Source organism: Platichthys flesus, chromosome 7, assembly GCF_949316205.1.
Source record: "Platichthys flesus chromosome 7, fPlaFle2.1, whole genome shotgun sequence".
NCBI classification, from domain to species: Eukaryota; Metazoa; Chordata; class Actinopteri; order Pleuronectiformes; family Pleuronectidae; genus Platichthys; species Platichthys flesus.
In genome coordinates, this window is record NC_084951.1 from 26312863 (window position 1) to 26332671 (window position 19809).

At 44.8% G+C, this 19809-nt stretch overlaps 1 protein-coding gene across 1 annotated transcript in view; it reads right to left on the reverse strand.

Moving 5' to 3' along the window:
- Positions 1-764: 764 nt before the first annotated feature.
- kcnd1 (potassium voltage-gated channel, Shal-related subfamily, member 1) overlaps positions 765-19809 on the reverse strand; it is a 28149-nt gene continuing 9104 nt past the window's right edge. Inside the window, exons 4-8 of the mRNA XM_062390983.1 lie at positions 4551-4713; positions 3882-3965; positions 1714-1803; positions 1301-1551; positions 765-972 (exon numbers count right to left, since the gene is read on the reverse strand). Of these exons, the coding sequence (XP_062246967.1) occupies positions 765-972; positions 1301-1551; positions 1714-1803; positions 3882-3965; positions 4551-4713 (796 nt within the window). The remainder of the gene's footprint in view (positions 973-1300; positions 1552-1713; positions 1804-3881; positions 3966-4550; positions 4714-19809) is intronic.

Consider the following 19809-nt stretch of genomic DNA (forward strand, 5'->3'; position numbering starts at 1 on the left):
CTCGTCCTCGTCGAGGACATCGTGACCCGTCGTTGGGGTTAAAACCTACAACGTTTACATTTTACAGTCCAAGTCCAATGCAAAAACTCGACGTAGAGACATTTCCTCTGAAACCAGTTTGGTTTGAATGACATGATGAGTCTGTCAGTCACTTCCCACCACAACAACATCTAAAGTTTCCAAAATACCAACGGCGGGTTTGTCCGTCTGCAGTTTGTATCCCATCACAGAAGAGTTCAAACCAGCAACTAAACCAACGTCAGGGACAAATCTCCTCAGCTGCCATTTTGTCCCTCCTGTGTGTTCGCTGGGGAATGGACCTGATGACCCCGATCAGCTGTGGACCCTCCTGATCGCTGGGTGAACGGTTCTAAGGGTTCGTTGGTGTCATGAGGTCAAGCAGAGTTGTGCGGGGGTCAAGTGCTTGTTGGGGTCACGAGGGGGGGGGCGACGCTTCAGACCCATGGAGACGTCCTGTCTTGATCTTACCTTGTTTCCCATTAGATTCCTTTTTCGTGTCATTGTACATTTTGCCTTTTGACAAGAAGTCAGTTTGAAGTGAAAGTGACCAGCGGCACTCAGAACCTCCAAATCTCAGCTAGCAGTGCTCCCCCCCCCCCCCCCCCCCCCCTCCAGTTCATGGTCAGTGGGTCAAGGGGATTTCTATTGTTCATGGTGCAGGGGGGGGGGGGGGGGGAGCCGGTGGGGCAGGGAGGGAGGGAGGGAAGCTAAGGGCGGGTGGAGGTTGCAAGTGAGGTCGGAGGTTATAAGGAGGAGACTTTGACGGTGTCGTGGGTGTAGGCGGTGGCGCGGGTGTTGCGCAGGATGCCGGGGATGGGGACCGGCGACAGGGGGGGGCTCTCATCAGGCGTGTTGGAGGGCGGCGTGGGGATGCTGATGATGGCGGCGGTGTAATCTGGATTCCCGCAGTTCAACTTCAGGTTGGCGCACTGGGCGTTGAGACTGGAACGACTGGGACCAAGAAAAAAAAGACGTCATCAGGTTCTGATATTAACTTTATACATTTATATAGAGTAACTATTCATCTTTATATACAGTAACTATTCATCTTTATATACAGTAACTATTCATCTTTATATACAGTAACTATTCATCTTTATATACAGTAACTATTCATCTTTATATACAGTAACTATTCATCTTTATATACAGTAACTATTCATCTTTATATACAGTAACTATTCATCTTTATATACAGTAACTAATCATCTTTATATACAGTAACTATTCATCTTTATATACAGTAACCGATCGTCTCTATACGAAGGAAAGCTCGTACGTCTGTGGCGGTATGGACGTGGTTTTAAAGTGCAGGGTGTCCAGCTCCTGGACGCTGCCTCGGCTGACGGATACCGTGGAGTTGGCCAGTCGCATGGCGGCTCTCCTCCTGGCCCGCCGCGGACAGCAGCCGGTGGAGTTGTTCTGCGCCCCCTGGTGGCTCGACAGGGAGGTGCTGCGACTGGTCCTGAAGCCGACGGACTCGGTCATACACAACTCGCTGTAGTTGATCTCGTCCGTGAACTCGTGGTTCTGTCGGGAGACGGAGGAGGTCAGAGAACAAATCACGTAAACACTGAAGTCTTTAATGAAAGGAGGAACTGTGTGGTTATGTGTGTTGTGTGTTGTGTGTATTGTACGTGCGTGTTCTGCATAGGAATGTGTACGTGTATAAATGTGTAGGATGTGACTCACCGTTGTTTTCTCCAGACAGTGCAGCAGATGGTGATGTTGGTGCTCGAACGCCGATTTGTTCTTCACACACAGAGCTGTGCTGTCACCGTCCTACACACACACAAACAAACACAAACACAAACACACACATTTATTAACACTTATTAACAGAGGACACTGGCTGTTTGGTTTGTGTAAAATAAAACTGAACGATCAAGAATAAAATCATTTAGAGTCAAACACAAAGCACTGGATGTGTTCGGGGGTGGATACCACAGTGTGATTGACAGCTAGTACCGACCAATGGGTGCAGGCTGCAGGTGTGGGTGGGCGTGTCCTCGAGTTAATTTAGTAAATGATGAGTTCTCATTTAACTCGTCATTTTCAACAAGTGCAGTTTTCCAGTCTCGTGCTGAATTTGTCAACAACTACGAATCAGATCGTGCTGATCCCGTTCCTGTTCTCCGTGGGATGAACCATCTGCTGTTAATAAAGATGGACAACATATCCTCGCTTCCTATCGTGATCCAGAAATGGACCCAAAGTATCGAGGATACAAACGCAGCGCGATAAGACCTAGAATAAGAACTACAATTTTGAATAACAGAAAAGCATCTTTGACAGTCAATTGTGTTTTTAGTTTGGTCCATGTCCCATCTGCTAACATGGGGGAGGAGGGGTTTATGACCCATCATGTCATCCATCTTTATTTACAGTCACTGATGATCCCCTCATGTTTCCTCTGGCGCCCCCTGTAGGACAGACTCTGTACGTGTTTCCTTCCTGGAGTTTCTTTTGCATCATGACCACAGAGTCGAGAGAATCCAGATTTATTTACATCAGCAGGAAACAGGAGAAAATAAAATCTGGTCCTTTGAAGTTTTTCAGATAAAACTTGAGACTTAAACATTAAAAACTTCCCTTAGCACGATTTTCCTCAAGAGGCTTAGCAGGAAACGCAATGACACATAATACATTCTATAATATTCGAGTCTCTCTTCTCTGGTTTCAGTCTGATCCCCTCCATCCCTCACACGGCTAATCTCCCGTCTTTTCTTCCTCCCGGTTTCCTCTCATCTTCATCATCTTTCTCTCTGGTGTGATGTTTCACAGCTGAGAGGCTTCCAGAATAAAAAATCTCAGATTACACAAACACACTCTTCTTCTTCCTCCCCTTCTACTCGTTCTGTTCCTCCGCTCTCCTCCTTTTCTTCATCCTATTATTTTACACTTCCTCTCCTCATCCTCCTCCTCTTCCTCTTTGTCCTCTTTATGCTCTCTGTAAATCCAACAGTCATCCCTTTCTTGTTCGGAGCAGAAGAGGGATTACGTCTCGACGATATAGGTTTGTGTGCATGTGTGTGTGTGTGTGTGTGTGTGTGCGTCTTCTACCTGAAGCCTAAACCCATTTTACTGATAAAACATTTAAACCTGGTGAATGTTTCATCTTCTGCCTGAAGAAATAGAAAAACTCGACCGAGTCGTGATGAAGCTAAAAGGTAAAAAAAACAAAACATTCAGGTGTAAATTTACCTGCAAATTAACATCCTGTTTATTTCAGGATGTCACAGTTCTGTGTTTTCACAATAAGAGCGTCCACAGCGTTGACAGTGATGTGATGTTCTAGAAAGAAACTTCCTGAAGGACTACAGGGACCTCGACCACCTCAATAACCAAAGATTTCTTCCTAAAGGTCCACTAGAGACTAGGATCTCATAAAGGATCACTAAAAATTCCCAGAGAACCTGTGGAACCTCCTCAATGAGCATTACATCCTCCTAACGTCCCCTGAACCTGCTAAAGAACCCTGAGAACTTAGTCGTTGATAAGTAGAACCTTCTCAATGATCCCCAGAGTCCTACAGCAACTCAGGGAGGATCTCTAACATCCTCAATTTGGTCACTTTGAGACAACAGGAAGAAGTGGAGTCCTGCGACCTTTAAACTTTGTGGGACAAACACTTTTCATCTCATCTCCTTCTTTCTCTCTTTCTCTTTTATCTCTACATCTCCTCTTTTACTCCTCGTCTGTCTCTGTCTCTTTCGTTTCTCTCTCTCCGTCTCCATCACTGTCTGAGTTAACTGGACGCAATCCTGCTGCTGAAGTGAAGAACTATCGATTATCACTGTGTGTGTTGTGTTTGTGTGTGTCTGTCTGTGTTAGTGTGTATGTGTGTGTGTGTGTCTCACCCCGATCCCTCTGTCTTCTTTGTACTGGAGGAAGGCGTTGGTTGTTCCTTTCTTTGCCATGCGGATTCGAGCCATGCGCACTTTCTGTCAAACACAAAGGAAAACAGCACCGTCAGCACATCACTCACACACACACACACACACACACACATACACACACACACACACACACACACACACACAGGCAGTGCTTGTTGACTATAAACTAGGTAACCTGCAGAGATCAGGTTTAGATGTTAGAAAGGTTAATTCCTTCATATTTCCCTGATGACCTCACACTCACATGTGGATTATTGACATGTCAGCATTATTGTTAATGGAACATGAACCGTGTTTGTGTAAAGTTAATTAATCTGCGATAATCAAATCAATATGGAGCTGCCCCTTCACCTCAAACCTCTGATGGTTCAGTGACTGTGACCCTGGAGAAAGTTTCCTCTTTTACTCCCACTTGAAAAGTCTACAGCTGTTTTCAGACCTGCTCTGGAGTCCAGACACTTTACTGAAGTGTTCTGAAGGTTCTGAACAAGAGAACAAACATCTGAGTGTGTTGCTCTCGCCCTTTTCTGGATCGTTTCCCTGGTGTTGCGCCTGCAGAGGGCGCTGCTGCTCGGTAGCAGTTACGTATGGTGCTGCTTTGAGTCAGTGTTAGTGGACAATGTGTCTGACCTGCTGAGCCCTCATCTTGTCCGCTCTCTGGTTCTGGTGGTAGATTCGGCTGAAGTTGGAGACGATGACGGGGACGGGAAGCGCGATCACCAGGACGCCGCTCAGAGAGCAGATGGACCCGAAGATCTTCCCTGCGATGGTGTTAGGAACCATGTCACCGTATCTACAGGAGGTACACACAACACACAGACACACAACATCGGTCAACCTCACTGCGGCAACATCCCAAAACGCTTCTTCTGCTGTAGAGGGATGGATAGATAGATAGATAGATAGATAGATAGATAGATAGATAGATAGATAGATAGATAGATAGATAGATAGATAGATAGATAGATAGATAGATAGATAGATAGATGGATATATACATAGATTGATAGATAGATAGATAGATAGATAGATAGATAGATAGATAGATAGATAGATAGATAGATAGATAGATAGATAGATAGATAGATAGATAGATAGATAGATAGATAGATAGATAGATAGATAGATAGATATAGATAGATAGATAGAATGCTGACTTCTCCTCATACGATCTAACAGTCTTCCATCTAAAGGAATGCACACACACACACTCTCACACACACACACACACACACAGGTTGCTGGTTGCAGCCTTCACCTTCCATTGTACCGAGCCATAAATCACAGGAGCAGAGTCGAGGAAGAGGAAGAGGAAGAGGAAGAGGAAGAGGAAGAGGAGATTAGAGTCTGGGCAGGAAGCCAGGACACAGAGACACAGTGAGGAAGAACAAACTCTTCACGGCTGCTCAGACTCTCAGTGTCTCTGTGGAACCGCTGAGCTGTTTGCTTCTCAGAGGTTCACATGTGCCTCGTGTGACGGCTGCAGGACGTTTGAGTTCCGAGCTCCCGTCTGCGGCAGGAGAACCGGAACCGGATCAGACCAGATTAATACATTTCTCTGCTGCATCACCGAGCTCTGGCACAAACTCAACACTTCCTGGGTCTGATAACAGGAACTACATTTTAATAAACTCACTGAGCCAAAGATAATTTTATTATCACCCCCAGGAACATAAATCAAACACAAATCAAGGTGCAGGGCGACAAACACACACCGAGACACCTTTCTACTCACACACCACAACACCGTGACTTCCCTAAAACTTACTTTAACCTGATTCTTAAACGTTATTTTACTCCATTGTTTCTTAATCTTTGTTTGTTCTTTCTGTGAATCATTCTGTAACACCTGTTTTAAAAGGAACCATCTAATCACCATATACTGTCAATTACATTCTTATTCACTGATAGTTGTTCAAGCTTCATGTTTCTGTTCCGTTTGGTTTTAATGAGTTATTTGATGATATAAAAACAGGCTGAGACGTCATGATTGACAGCTGAGACTAAACTGTTTATTTAGTCTTAAGATCCGACCACGTTAAACCACAGGGCTAACCTCGTATCACCCTGAAACCTGAAGATATTCAGACTCAAGTTGCAGGACGACATTTAATTCAAAGAAGAAATGTAAATATAAAGAGGAAGTGAGGTCATGGAGGGCAAATACAAATATAAGCCTCCACAGCAGAATTATCCCCAACAATACACTGAACTTCATTTAAAATGGAGGAAAGGCTTAATGTTTATAAATGCACTCAACATTTAAAAGGGAACTTTTATTTTTAGAGAAAATTCAGAGTAAAACGTGTGACGCTGCCCAGCTTTGAAATGACCTTCCGGGTCTTTTTGTAAATGACCTCACAGACGTGAGCGTTAACGCAGCCGACCAGGTCGTGGCCTTACTTCCTGAAGGACTGAGACATAGTCCACTGCTGCAGGAGCAGAGCACCGAGCTGCAGCTCATTACCTGATATCTGATCAGCTGAGCAGGCCCAGGTGATTTACACGTCTGAATACAGAGAGTTTCATTTCCTCGTTTGGAAAAATGAAGCATTTCAATCAGAAGGAAAACAAATCACACAGACGTCCTCGTTTGTGAGTAAAGCAGTGAAGTGAAGGAGCAACTCACAACGACTCTAGAGAAACCAAATTATAGAAGTTGGATTTATTAATTAATTATATACATAAATGCATATATTTCCTGTATTTATTGATTTTGTATTTATCTGTATCTATGATTCTCTTTGTTTATTATTTAAAATGATAAATCACTCAGGCTCTGGTGTATATGTGTAGATTCCTGCTGGAGAATCCAGCGACCTGATCACAGCTGACGTACTGGTGTAATTATGAAGAAATATAAAAACGATCCCTGAACTCAGCTTCATTACCAGTCCATCCATTATCTGCACCCCTCACCTCTGAGGGAGCTGGAGACAATCCCAGCTGTCTACTGGGTGGGAGGCGGGGTTTCCCTCAGGGCTGAATGGTTTGTGAAGTTAATGGTCTCAGACATTAGACGCAGTTTATCCGGCTGACAGGTAGTTTCTGAGGATCTGCAGGAACTCAGCGTCGGTGTGATGACAGAGCTCAGGTCAGTTTCACTGGTCCTCAGCTGGGAGCCATATTGGCAGCTGGGAGCCGATCGATGCAGATAACAGAGCCAGAGGAACAGAGGCCATCTGTAATTGTTGGCAAGGAGCGCTCGGAGGAATCGACAGAGACGTCAGACTGAGGCCAAACAGCCGGGATGCATCTGTGCTGGATCTCTAACTGAGTCCTCTCTGAATGTCAACCAGACCTGAGTGTGACCCGACTCCCACACGCTGCACTTCATTAATGTAAACTCTGCAGTGAAGTCGTGAAGCTTCTCAGGCTCCAAAACTCTGAGGACAGGGTGAAAATGGAGATCTCAAGTGAAGGAGACTTCACTTGAGATCTTAAAGGGAACGTTCTCAGGAGGGACTGAATTCTACTCCTGAGCTTCTTCCTCTTTTTCCAGCTGATTCTGATCTTAGTGCAAAGGGAAGGGTTCACTGTCCCGGTGGCAGCTGGAGGATCAAAGCTCTGAGTGGACGTCATCGTCTTTGAAAATGAGCTAAACACACTAAATAACTACAAAAAATGCTAACAACGAACTATCTATACACAAAACGAACAGTTCTATTTACGATTCATACAAAGTGAACTGTGAGGGGCAATGTGGAGAGAGGAAGTTCATCACACGACTACAAGTAGAGCAGAGACACAAGACTCTGTGTGTGGACACAAAGACACAAACGCTGCTAAACAACAGTGACCTCAACAACCCTGAGTCCATTTATAACTCCATTAACCCTGGTCTCCCCCCCCCCCACACACACACACACAGTCTTGTAATCGTAAATCGCTTGCTGCTGTTTGCGTGTTTTTATGATCAGAGAACAGCAGTAAATCTGTAGCGGCCTTCAGTCTACAGCCAAGCATTACACGCAGTGCACCTTTAATGGGCCATTAATGCTGCTGCTGTGTGTGTTTGTGTGTATGTGTGTGTGTGTGTGTGTTGTTCCCTGAGATGAACTTGAAACAAATGACAGTGTCACCACAGCAGCCGTCAGATTTCCGCAGCTGAAAATCGTTTCAGTTTCAAAGATTAACATCGTCGGGAGGAACCAATGAGCTGCGAGCTCAGAGCCACAGACAGGAAGAGCTGGTTTGAAATAAAACAAGAAGAATTCTGTATCTATACTTTAAATAAGTTTGATTAAAACAGATTCTCCCTGTGTCAGTCTGCGTCAAAATAAATGTAGAAGAAGGAAACACACACACACACACGCATGCGGGCACACACACAAAGCATAGTTCTTGTTCCCCATTCTCGGCCATACACACAGACATTTGCATTTCCTGTAAACACAAACATAACATACATCATGATAGAAATAGCCCCCCGACACACACACACACACACACACACACACACAGACACACACACTCACACACTCACACAAACACAAACACACTGACATGTACAACGGCGCAGAGTATTCAAGGTTTATATTTAACTCATTCAGACCAAAAATATGACTTTATTGATTTATCTTGTTCACTGACCTGATAATAATCACTGTAGCACAAACAAACACACACATACACACACACACACACACACACACACACACAGATGCACACAGAGCAGATTCAATACTAATCTAATGCTGATTCAGCTCAATCTCAAAGAGGAATCCTCGGTGGTAACTCCAGCTCATTGTTCCTGTTCACTGAACCCTGACGCACAACACAACACAAACATGAACAACACCTGTGATCAGTCGTCTGTATGGAACACAATGAAGAGTTTATCACACAGCGTTTCAGTCTCATTAAAGCTCAACATCAAACATGGACTCGCTTCTGAAAGCTACGATACGATGGAGCAGCAGCAGCAGAACCCGACTAGACTTTGTGACCCTGCACTGCCCCCTAGTGGACGTAGAAGTATGTGGGCAATGATGCTAACTTTGATAATCTTTTTGTACGTTAAAGCAGCATAGACACGCCTTCAATCCTTCCCTGTGTCTGCGATGAGACGGTTGACCATGATGACATCACAGAGAGAGTTTCCTGTTCCACCTGCAGAGGTCGAGTTCCTCTGTAAAACGCTGTGTGACTGCAGAGAGGTGATTAAAGTCGGTGTCTACAGCTGTTAATGGTGAATTATGGATGTCAGCATCAGAGGGCGTGTAGCTGGTTAGCATCAGGAGACGGAGGGAGGACAAAGATTATACACCTTCACCCCCCCTCTCCTCTCCTCTGCTCCTCTCTCCATTCACTTCCATTATTTCCTCCCTCTCGTGCCCTCTCTGTTCTCCAGCATCTCTCCTCCCATCTCTTGTTTCAACCCCCCCTCTACACAACCCTTTCTCTGGGGTCATTATCTGCAGCTGCTGGAGCCAAGTCTCCGTCCTGTAGCAGGACGAGGAGAGGTGAAGGGAGGAGGACAACACGTTGAGTGGAAGCTTGACAACAAGCCAGAGGGATGGAGGAAGAGGAGGAGGAGGAGGAGGAGAGAGGAGGTTGAGTGAGGACAGATGAGAGGAAAGAGGAGAAGGAGAGAAGAGAACAGGGAGAAGGTCAGGAGGTGAAGAGGACAGAGGTGGAGGTGCAGTAAATCTAAAATCTTCATGCAAGAAATAAGTCTGCAGGGACGAAGCAAAGAGTCGTCTGAGAAGTTAGAAATTAGGGACGAGGCGGCAACTTCATTAGTAGTTTACAAAATATTACACTGACATATACATTTTTTAACACATAGGAGAGAATCCATTTTGTCCCGGTTTCTGTCTTGTGGCCCCTTAGAGAAGCTCACAGACCTGAGGCCCCCAGACGAGTCCCTTCACTTAGAATGTCCCTCCACTGCCGGGACACGTGGGTGTGTCCTCAATGCTTCTTTATCCCCAAAGAGTCCCAAAGAAAATGCTTTTCCTCATCCCATCAGCACAGACTGATCCTAAAGCTGCTGACAGAGCCTCTGAGCAAGGCACCTGAACCGCCAGATCAACACGCCTCGGAGCTAGAGTCAACCGTCGAGATAAATAAAGGTTTTACAAAAGGGGGGGAACTCTCAGGAGGCCCGGGTCAGCCCGTTTATTCTGAGACGCTCTCAGTACGTTAAATATTTCATGGTCAGGATTATGTCATCCTGCGCCGAGCCACGATACCGAGAAGACGACAGGACGGAGGAAAACAGAGGTGAAGAGAAACAAAGACCAGGAGCCACGGAGACAACGGAGACAACGAGGCAGAGACACAAGTCTGAATTTAAAAGAACACAAAAGTGTCTGAAAGCACAAAAAACAAAAAACACAAGGGCAAACAGAAAGAGAGACAGTCGTCTGCTGCGCCCTGATTGGTGCAGATAGGATTCCATTAGTGCCAGGTCAGCCAATCGAACGTAGGCTTGCACTGATCCTTATCGCCCACCTGTAATAGGCCTGCGAGCCAATCAGAATCTGATAGAGCGGACAGCCAGCCAATGGTAATTAGTTTAGAGGAAAACTGGAAGGACAATTAAACAGCCGGGCGATTCCTCCGATCGCAGAGACGAAGAAACAGAGTCGCTGAGTCGAGACTTCTTCTTCTTCACTTTTATTTATTTAAAAAACTCCAGCAAGGTCAAGATCTCCTGCTCAAACACAACACAACAACACAGCAACACAACAACACAACAACACAACCAGCCGTCACACAGAGACACGCACTCAGTTAAACAGTCTCAGGTGAAGCAGAACCTCAAACTGACCGTGAACTCATCACAGACTTTACTTGAGTAAAAGTACCAATCCAGGCATGTAAAAGTACTTCATTACAATTTTTTATATGTATGAAAAAGTACTGCATTATTTTGTACGTAAGAAAAAGTACAGCAGCACAATGCAGTTAAAGTATTTAAGTAAAAGTACTGTGTAATATGTACGGTGTCTTGTGTGTTAATATTGTAAAGTCTCTACCTCACTGTGTACAAGTACCTTGAGATAATGTGATTTGACGCTATACAAAAAAACTGTGAACAGAGACATGAGACGGATCTGAAGACGACATGAAGACATGAAGAACCGTTTTATTATTTCTCTGTGTGTCTTTATCAAATCCAACTGGATGTAAATATATTGTTGTCATGAATCAGTTTGTGCGGACGGAGGAAGAGGAGAAATGTGATCTTCCTCCTCGGCCTCAGACGGTTTGAATCGTTCTCCTCAAGGACGACGTATCGACCGCTCGACTCCGATCTTCAGCTCACTTGGTTTTTCCTCTTTGAAAACTTCTATTCTGGGTCAGAGCCGGCTGCTAAAAGCCTCCCTCCTCCTCCCTCCTCCTCCTCCCTCCTCCCTCCTCCTCCTCCTCCCTCCTCCTCCTCCCTCCTCCTCCTCCTCTCACCTATTCTGCCTCTCCTCCTTCTCCTGAACCCTCTCTCGCCCGTCACATCTTTTCCTCCCATCCCTTCTTTCTTTCTCCTCCTCCAGCGTGATCCACGGCCATGTTTAATTGATGGAGGGATGATGAAAGTTGCAGGAGGAGGGATGGTTGTTCCATGTTTTCTCCTCCGCTGGTGAAGGAGATCCGACTGAAATCCTGCCTCTGTCTCGTTTCTCCTCCGAGTACTTCATCCCTTGTTTTTTTTTATTTTTCTTTCGTCCTCCTCCCTCTCACATCCTTCAGGTCAACATCCCGAAGGTCACAGGTCTGAGGAGGGAAACCGCCACTCGCTCACTGACTCGTTAAAAACTCAGAGTTGTCACATGATGAACAGAACCGAGTTACTTCTTGTTTTTGTGCTTGTGTTCTTATGAATAAATTACATTTTTATTCAACATTTAGTTTTCACATAAACTGTTAATAAAGATGGACGACCTAACTGACCCCAAAGTGTCTGTGTCGCCCCCTGGTGGCTGCAGTGTAGGTTGTAAACCCCGCCTTCTCCATGTTAACAGATGGAACCAAACTACAGATAAATGTTTGTCGAAGACGGCTCCTGTCATTTCAGGTCGTTCTAATCTCACTGATGTTTGTTCAAGGTTCATGTTTCTGATCAGTTTGGTTTTAACCAGTTAGTTGAAGATAAAGAAATGGGTCGAGACCTGATGACTGACAGCTGACACTGACCCAAGAAGGGTCGAGTGTGTAAGACAAAAATTGATTGAAAGGAGAAGAAGTGAATGTACGACGTGGGGCGAATGAGTTTAAGAGGAATAAAGGAAAATAGAAATAAAATGAAAGTCAGAGTCACACTGAGTCTATTTCCAGCTTCAGAGCCGATCAGTTGTTATTTAAAGCTGCAGACAAACAGAGTCTTTCAGGATCAAACTCTCAGGACTGAAAGATGAAGGCTGTGACGTCACTTTAAAAAAACTCCTCGGCTCATAAATGCATCATTGAAATCGTGGTTTGATCTAATTACAAGAAATTTACTGGAGCTTCTGATAAACAGAAGCTTGACCAGGAATCGCTGACACGGCAGCTGAGGCCAGAGGAGTCTGGTCCATTAAAGGACGTCTCTCACACCTTGTTGGTTCAGACCTTTAGACTTTTATTCTGAACCTAATATCAGGTGTGAACGGTTCCTTAGACACGGTCCAGACCAACGGACCAACATATCATCCGACCAAAAGAGGAGGTCTGGGTCTGGATCAAAATGAACCAGGGTTCCGTTATGAATGCTGACACCAGTTTGTCTGCAATTTGTGTGTCTGCTTCTTGTTGCACATTAGTTGTTAACTCTGTCTAAAGAAAATTTGTCGTCACCAATCTGCTTTTCTCTGGTTCCTCGGTGTCGGACTCCTCATCCGGCTGCTCGGCCGTCCATCGTATCGTTAAAACGATGAAACAGGAGAAAGGGATGAGGAGACACTTTCTATTGTGCTCTTGAGTTTTGAACTTTCAGCCACGTCACCTTCTTCAGTGTGAACTCTGGTGACCTTCATGTGTCTCCGCTCTGCACACTGCTGACCCACACCTGCTACAGACAAACAGCATTAACACATACGCTGATGACACCGCACTAATCACGATGACGAGTCAGCGCACGAACAGGAGGTAAGTGTGGATCAAACACAACTACTGGGTGTGAATAAACCATGAGGGATGGTAATGGACTTGAGGAAGTTTGTTACCACAGACCTCCAACACCCACACAGCCTGGTGCACGTCAGCAAACCAGCCGCCAGAAACCTCTGTTCGATCCCCTGTGTTCTCAGCGTTCACGTGACTCTGGACACTCGGTGGATTTAAACTGTGTCCTGTTCCAGACTCCTTCCTGTGACACAGCAGAATCCTGCAGGTTTGATTCCTCTGAGTCACACAGAGAATCAAACCTGGAATATAAATATAAACCCAGAATCAATGGGACATGTGAGCACAGAGATGTGCGGCGCTAATATTAGACTCCAAACGCTCTGAATATAAAATTCTGAGGCAGACCGTTCCCAAAATAACACACACACACACACACACAAACACACACACACACACATCATGCTCAAAGTGTTTGTACTGGGTCCGACTGGTCCACCTGTTCATGAAACATAAAATGGAGCATGAAAAAACTAATGAGCACTCCAGCTGACTCTACTAGAATCAAACAAATATCTTAAAATTAATAATGAAGAAAATTTCTTTCTTGCTCTTGTCCTTGAATGTGTTCGTCAGCTGGTGAATGGAAAACTAGAAAAGCGGCAAATGAACACAAACCATTTAATGTGTTCATGAGCTGTGGGAAGCCAGCGAGAGCACGAGCTTATGAATACAACCGGCCGAAGGGAGTAGATCTCCAGTGAGTGGGCTCAGCTTCAGATACAGTATGTGAGGAGGTGAACCGCTGCTCCTTCACCAAGAGGAGACGCAGGGGTAGACCCACAACTCTCAGGAGAGACCACACATCCCATCAGACCCAGGAAGAGCTGAAAGCCTGGGACATCTGGGGTACCCTCCTGCTATGATGGATGGATGGAGGGATGGATTTCAGCACGATGAGTTTACTCCATGCAAAAACATCTACACAACTCAGAACTACACAACTCAGAACTACACACCTCATAAGCAGCTTTGTTCTCTCACACAAAGTAAACACATTCGACTGCGTCCCTCAATTGTCTCAAAATTATTTTGGACTTAAAATAATGAACGAAAGATATAAAGAACAAATCATCTATAGATAATATAAAAATATAAAGTGAGACAAATGAAGGACGATGGGGTTTCTGCAGCTTCTCGCCCTTCTTCCTCTCAGCTGTTTTCTATTTTCTCCTCCTCCTCTTTGTCTTCTCTCCTCCTCGTTTCTATTTCTGGCCACAAGGAGTTAAACCATATATTAATGTTTAAAACGTCCCACCCCTCCACACACAAACAGACACACAGACAGACACACACACACACACACACACGCACACACACACACAGACAATCACACACACTGCTGACAAGCCGTTAATGTCTCTGTGGTTTGTCATGTGTATGAAGCATGTTCTACTGGTTTCCAACATAGACCTCCACTTCCTCTCATCATCAAAAAGTGAAGCCGAAATATCAGATGGTGATGGTGGAGTGTCACCGTGATATCAAGGTCCCGCCCATTCACACTCTTGACCAATCATGAGTCAGTCTCAGCTGTCAATCATGATGTGTCATCATCAACTAACTGAAGAATGTATTGACTTCACTTTTGGGGAGCCATGATTTTGTCAATTTGTATCTACAGTTTTATGCGCCAGACAGGAAGCAGTCAAAAGGGGTGTGGCCACTAGATGGCGCTGTGACTTGAACGTAAAACAAGTTTTAACTCATGAGATCTGTTGTACGTGATTATATATAAAAAAATAATAATAGAGTAAAGCCGTCATGCTGAAAGTTGTGTGAACAGAAACTTAGTGAATCTGATTTTAACGATGTTAAAACACCTCACCCTCGGGCAGCTCGTCCATCTCTCTCTCTCTCTCTCTCTCTCTCTCTCTCTCTCTCTCCTTTGTCTTTTCACGGTAATTCTGTCTCTCTCTCTCTCTCTCTCTCTCTCTCGCTGTGTTCTCTCTATTTCTACGCCTCGTTCTTCCCATTTTCAGCCCTCTTGTTTTTTCTCCTGTATTTACATCTCCCACGCTCTCTCCATTATAACTCCCCCCCCCCCCAACCCCCCCTCCCTTTGTTATTAACTCGTCTCAGTTTGTTGCTGCGAGGAGCTCACGTTGTTTCACTGCGTCTCTAATGTGATTTATTTGTTCATTCTGCATAATCCACATATCTGTGTTTATTTTTACCACACACACACACACACACACACACACACAGACACAGACACACAGACAGACACACACACACACACAGTCACTCAGACACATACCCACACACACGCTCTGTGTTTTAATATCACATGATGTGTTTTAAATGTTTCAGAAAGTCTCACGTGAAGAAGACAAGAGGGGGAACAGAAGAAGGAGAGTAAAGAAAGGAGGGAGAGGAGAAAGGGAGATCATGGGGGAGTAAAATGGAGTGAGGATAGTGAGGGACAAAGGGAAGGATGAAAGAAGAGATGAGAAAAGAGGATTAAATGAAACCTTATAAAGGCAAAAATAAAGACATGAGAGAATATAGGCGGGGGGAGGAGGGGCAAAAAGAAAAGAAGGTAATACAACTAGAAGATGGGAAAGAGGACAGAAATGAAAGATAGAAAGTGAAGGTCGGCAAGAGAGGACAAGAAGGAACGAACTGAGAAATGAATGAGTGGAAAGAGGAAAGTGACGTACGAGACAAGAGAGGGTGAGGAGAGAAAACAACTGGGGTGAGGAAAGTAGGGATGAGGGAGGAGAAAAGAGGGAGGTCAAAAGAGAACAAAAGGAGGAATGATGGTCAGGACGAGGACAGATAGGATTTGGAGGATGAGAGGAAAGAAAGAGAAGAGAGCGTCAGAAGGATTGTAAGGAGGAGGAGAAGATGAAGAAAGTAGGGAAGGAGGAGATGAACTAGGAGGAGGGAGAGATAGAGCAGGAGGAAAAAATTAACCAGGGGGAGGAGACGGAGGAGGAGGAAGAAGATGTTGCACTCAGACATTGAGAGGAAAATAATTGATGAGAGAAGTTCTCTCCTCCTTCTCTCTCCCTCTTTTTTATCTGTTTTCTGTTTATCTGGGGCTCGCTCGTCCACAGCAGCTGCATCAATTAGGGTCAGGAGAGAGAGAGAGAGAGAGAGAGAGAGAGAGAGATGGAGAGATGGAGAGAGGGATGGAGAGAGGGAGGGTCAGAAGAGAACCTGGAGATAATGTTTTCCTCTGACGCCATGTTTCCTCTTTTCCGCGGCAGGAAGCTCAAGTGACGTGTGAGTCATGTGACTTCATCACAGCATCAATGATTCACTGTGATGAACTCAAGAAAGTTCAGTCTTCAGTAGATCACAGGCGGAGGAGCACAACGTGACTTCATCACTTCATGTCGAGGTGAAGTAAATGATGCTGAGTCTTTATCAGCTCCTGGTTGCAGAGAGGTCATGAATCTGAGATAATGATGTTCTCACACAGTGGAAATCACCTGAATCCGAAAATATGTTACGTGTTTAAATCTGATGGAAGTAAAATGAAATGTTCATAAAAGTAAAAACGCATTTTCACAATGAAGAAACTGAACCCAGGTCCAATCACATGACAATAAGAAGAATGAGCAGCTTAAAATTATTAATGTTTCCGAGGATTCACACATATTTCACAGGTTCAAATCCCAGGAGGCGAGAGTTTCATCAGCAGCTGTGTTCTTTAATCCCGGAGAGAGAGAGAGACACACACACACACACACACACACACACACACACACACACACACACTATCTCTGTGGTATGTGTTACAATCCATCTGTCCCAAAATCTGAAATGTGAACTTTAATGTAATTGTAATGTCCAAAAACCACACATGCAGCAACGGTAACAGCTCCAACAGCAGGTATATTGGTGTTTGTGTGTGTGTGTGTGTCGGGGGCTTTGTGTCTGAAACAAGGATTTCCTTACAACACAACAACAAGATAAATTACTTTGTTGGCATGTTGAAGTACACTGGCGTGTACGTGTATGTGTGTGTGTGTGTGTGTGTGTGTGTGCTAGTGCTAGTGTGTGTGTGTGTGTCTCAGAGGTAAAAGTACAGAATCAAATCCTTAATTACATTTTGCAATAAGTTCCTGGTAGTGCTTGTTTGAGGGCATCGGAGTCTGAGTTTGTGTCGGTGTGTGTGTGTATGTGTGTGTGTGTGTGTGTGTGTGAGTGTGAAACTTCAGATTTTGTCAGCGTCATGCTGCTGAGTTTGAAGATGTGCTGCCTTGCTAGTGGGCAAAGGGAGGCAGAGTCAGGACAGACTTGATGGAATGAGAGGAAGTGGAATAAGACGAGTTTCATCACTTCAGTAAATCCTGATTCCTGCTCAGAGAATCTCTGGTTACTTAACGAACAGTCGAGAGTCCGAACCTGAACAAGTCACTTCAGAAAAACATCTGACGACTGATCGTTCCACTGAAGAGCCTGATGAGTGTTAAAGCTTCACTCCCTGATCTTCTGTTTGGTCTCCAGCCGTCAACAGAGTTATAAAGATTCACTCTCTGGACTCAGGTTGGACCCTTTACTTGAATGTCTGAATTATCATAATCAGTGCAACGTGATGATTTAACAGCTGCGTCGTGACCTGGGCTGTTTTAAATGTCACAGTCCTACATTATACGAGAGTGACCTGTTACACAACACACCCACACAGCATGTGATTGGACTCACATTCCCATCATGCCTCGGGAGAAGAAGGAACTCAGTGACCGACCTTTTGATTCAAGGTATTTTTGTGTCTGTAAAGTTCAGGTCCGAGTGAGATGGAGCCAGTAAAGTTCGGAGGTGGGGGGGTCTTAAAGAGACAGGAGCTGAAGGGTTTCAGACAGAGGCTGAACAGAGGAGCTGCAGCAGTCTGAGGAACATCATGTGTTTAGAGCATGTGAAGCTTTTAACAGTAATAACACTATTTAAGGTGATTCCCCTGAATATAAAACAATATATTTCCTTTAATAATTTATATAACTTTTCCTATTTATTGAATTTAAAGGCTCATTCAAATTCTTTTATTTTTCTTGTCACGTAGTCTCATCACATAATCCACAGTCATCAGGTATCAGGTCTTATTTCTCTTCGTGCATTGTAACTCAGTCATTTATATGAACTCTGAAATATACAGAAATGACCCTGATGGATCATTTGTGGATCTGTTTGACAAACCTCCCACAGAGCTCTCCAGCAGGGCCGATCACAGAGTCATTACCCGGCGCTGCCAGGACCCGATCGACCGCTCAGCATTGATGGTTTTTACACTGTGGTCCTAAGAAGCCCCGTCCGGCCGAGGGAGGCAGCCGCTGACTTCTGCCATTATGAATCTGTGGTGGAGTTCTCTCCATTACAGCCGAGGAGGAGGAGGAGGAGAGGATGAAGAGATGTTTCGCATAGATCAGCAAAACCCCAACCTGATGACCCCCCCCAACCCCTCCCTCCCCCACCCTTCAGCCCGACCTCACCCCCGTCACCACCCTGAGGTGAAGGCACACCTCAGGGTTCACATTAACAGAGACAGAGGGAGATTGATTCACTGATTTTCTAATGAACCATAAATTCAGTTTGTCTTTTTAAATTCAATCATCTCCTCAGCTGATTGGTCAGCGTGCGTCCAGAGGAGCAGTTCCTAAATGATCTGAAACATCACAGCGACAGGAGAAACATCACTGACACATCAGAGACTTCCTCCTTCGCCTGTGTCACTCTCACTACAGCCACTAGAGGTCATCGTTTCTTGAACGTGATGCCTCAGATGGTTTGTTATTCAGAATCATCTGTGAGGACTTTGATGGAAACTGGTGAAGTTCAGATGTTTTCAGCCTCGTTTAGACCATAATAAGCAGGAGTACGCAGGTTTTTAAATGTGGGTAAACTCATGATTTTCCATTACCAGTCTTGCCTGCTTGTTAGAGTCATGTTCAACATCGTGATTGGCTGGTAACTGTTCTCTCTCACTTATTAACATGTTCACTCTCGCTTCCATCGAAACCGACCAGAAACAGAGCCGATAAAAACCTGAATCTGCTGAAGAGTCAATTGGGCCGATGAGTGAAGGATGATGTTTACATTCCCATTGCGGACAAAGCAGTGGAAAACTTTAGACAACTCATCTATTGACCTCCAGGACCCGGAGGACGACCACAGCTGCCATTTTGTGTCCCGGTCGGCGAGAGGTGGGAGTTTTGGAAATGGAGGAGCAGCGTGAAAACAATCTGTCTTTAATTTCATTTTTTGATTTGTTTTTTCTCTCGCTCCTCTTCCTCCCTCCCTCGCCCCGTCTCTATTAAAACACCAACAGCGTGTCCGTGCGTTGAGACGCTTCATAATTCCACCCAGGCTGTTTTATCAGGCCGTCGGCTGCGCCCGCTCTCAGACTCATATATATCCTGTTCCTCAGAGGAAGCGGCTGCTTCCCCTCGTGTTCTTATAAATAATGTTGCTGCTAAAGTGCTCTGCAGCAGCCAGAGGACACGGACCAGACACTAAAGCTGCTCCTATATACTCCTGTGTGTTTCACATAAACCACATAAAAGACCAAAGACTCACGTTTGAATTAATGATTCATAAATAAAATGTTCTTCTAATTGTTTAAATATGTCAAACAGAGAGGTCAGAGGTCAGAGTCTGCTCAAACTCGCTGTGGAAAGAAAACTAAAGAAAAAGTGTTGATGCAGATTTTCTGTCTGAGGAATCACGTCCCTGCTTCTGAGCACAACCTCTGTTTTCCCAGCATGCTTCACTGCACACATGGTGATCAGTGTTTTCATTGACAAGGATGACGTGCACTAATCTACTTGTGAAATTA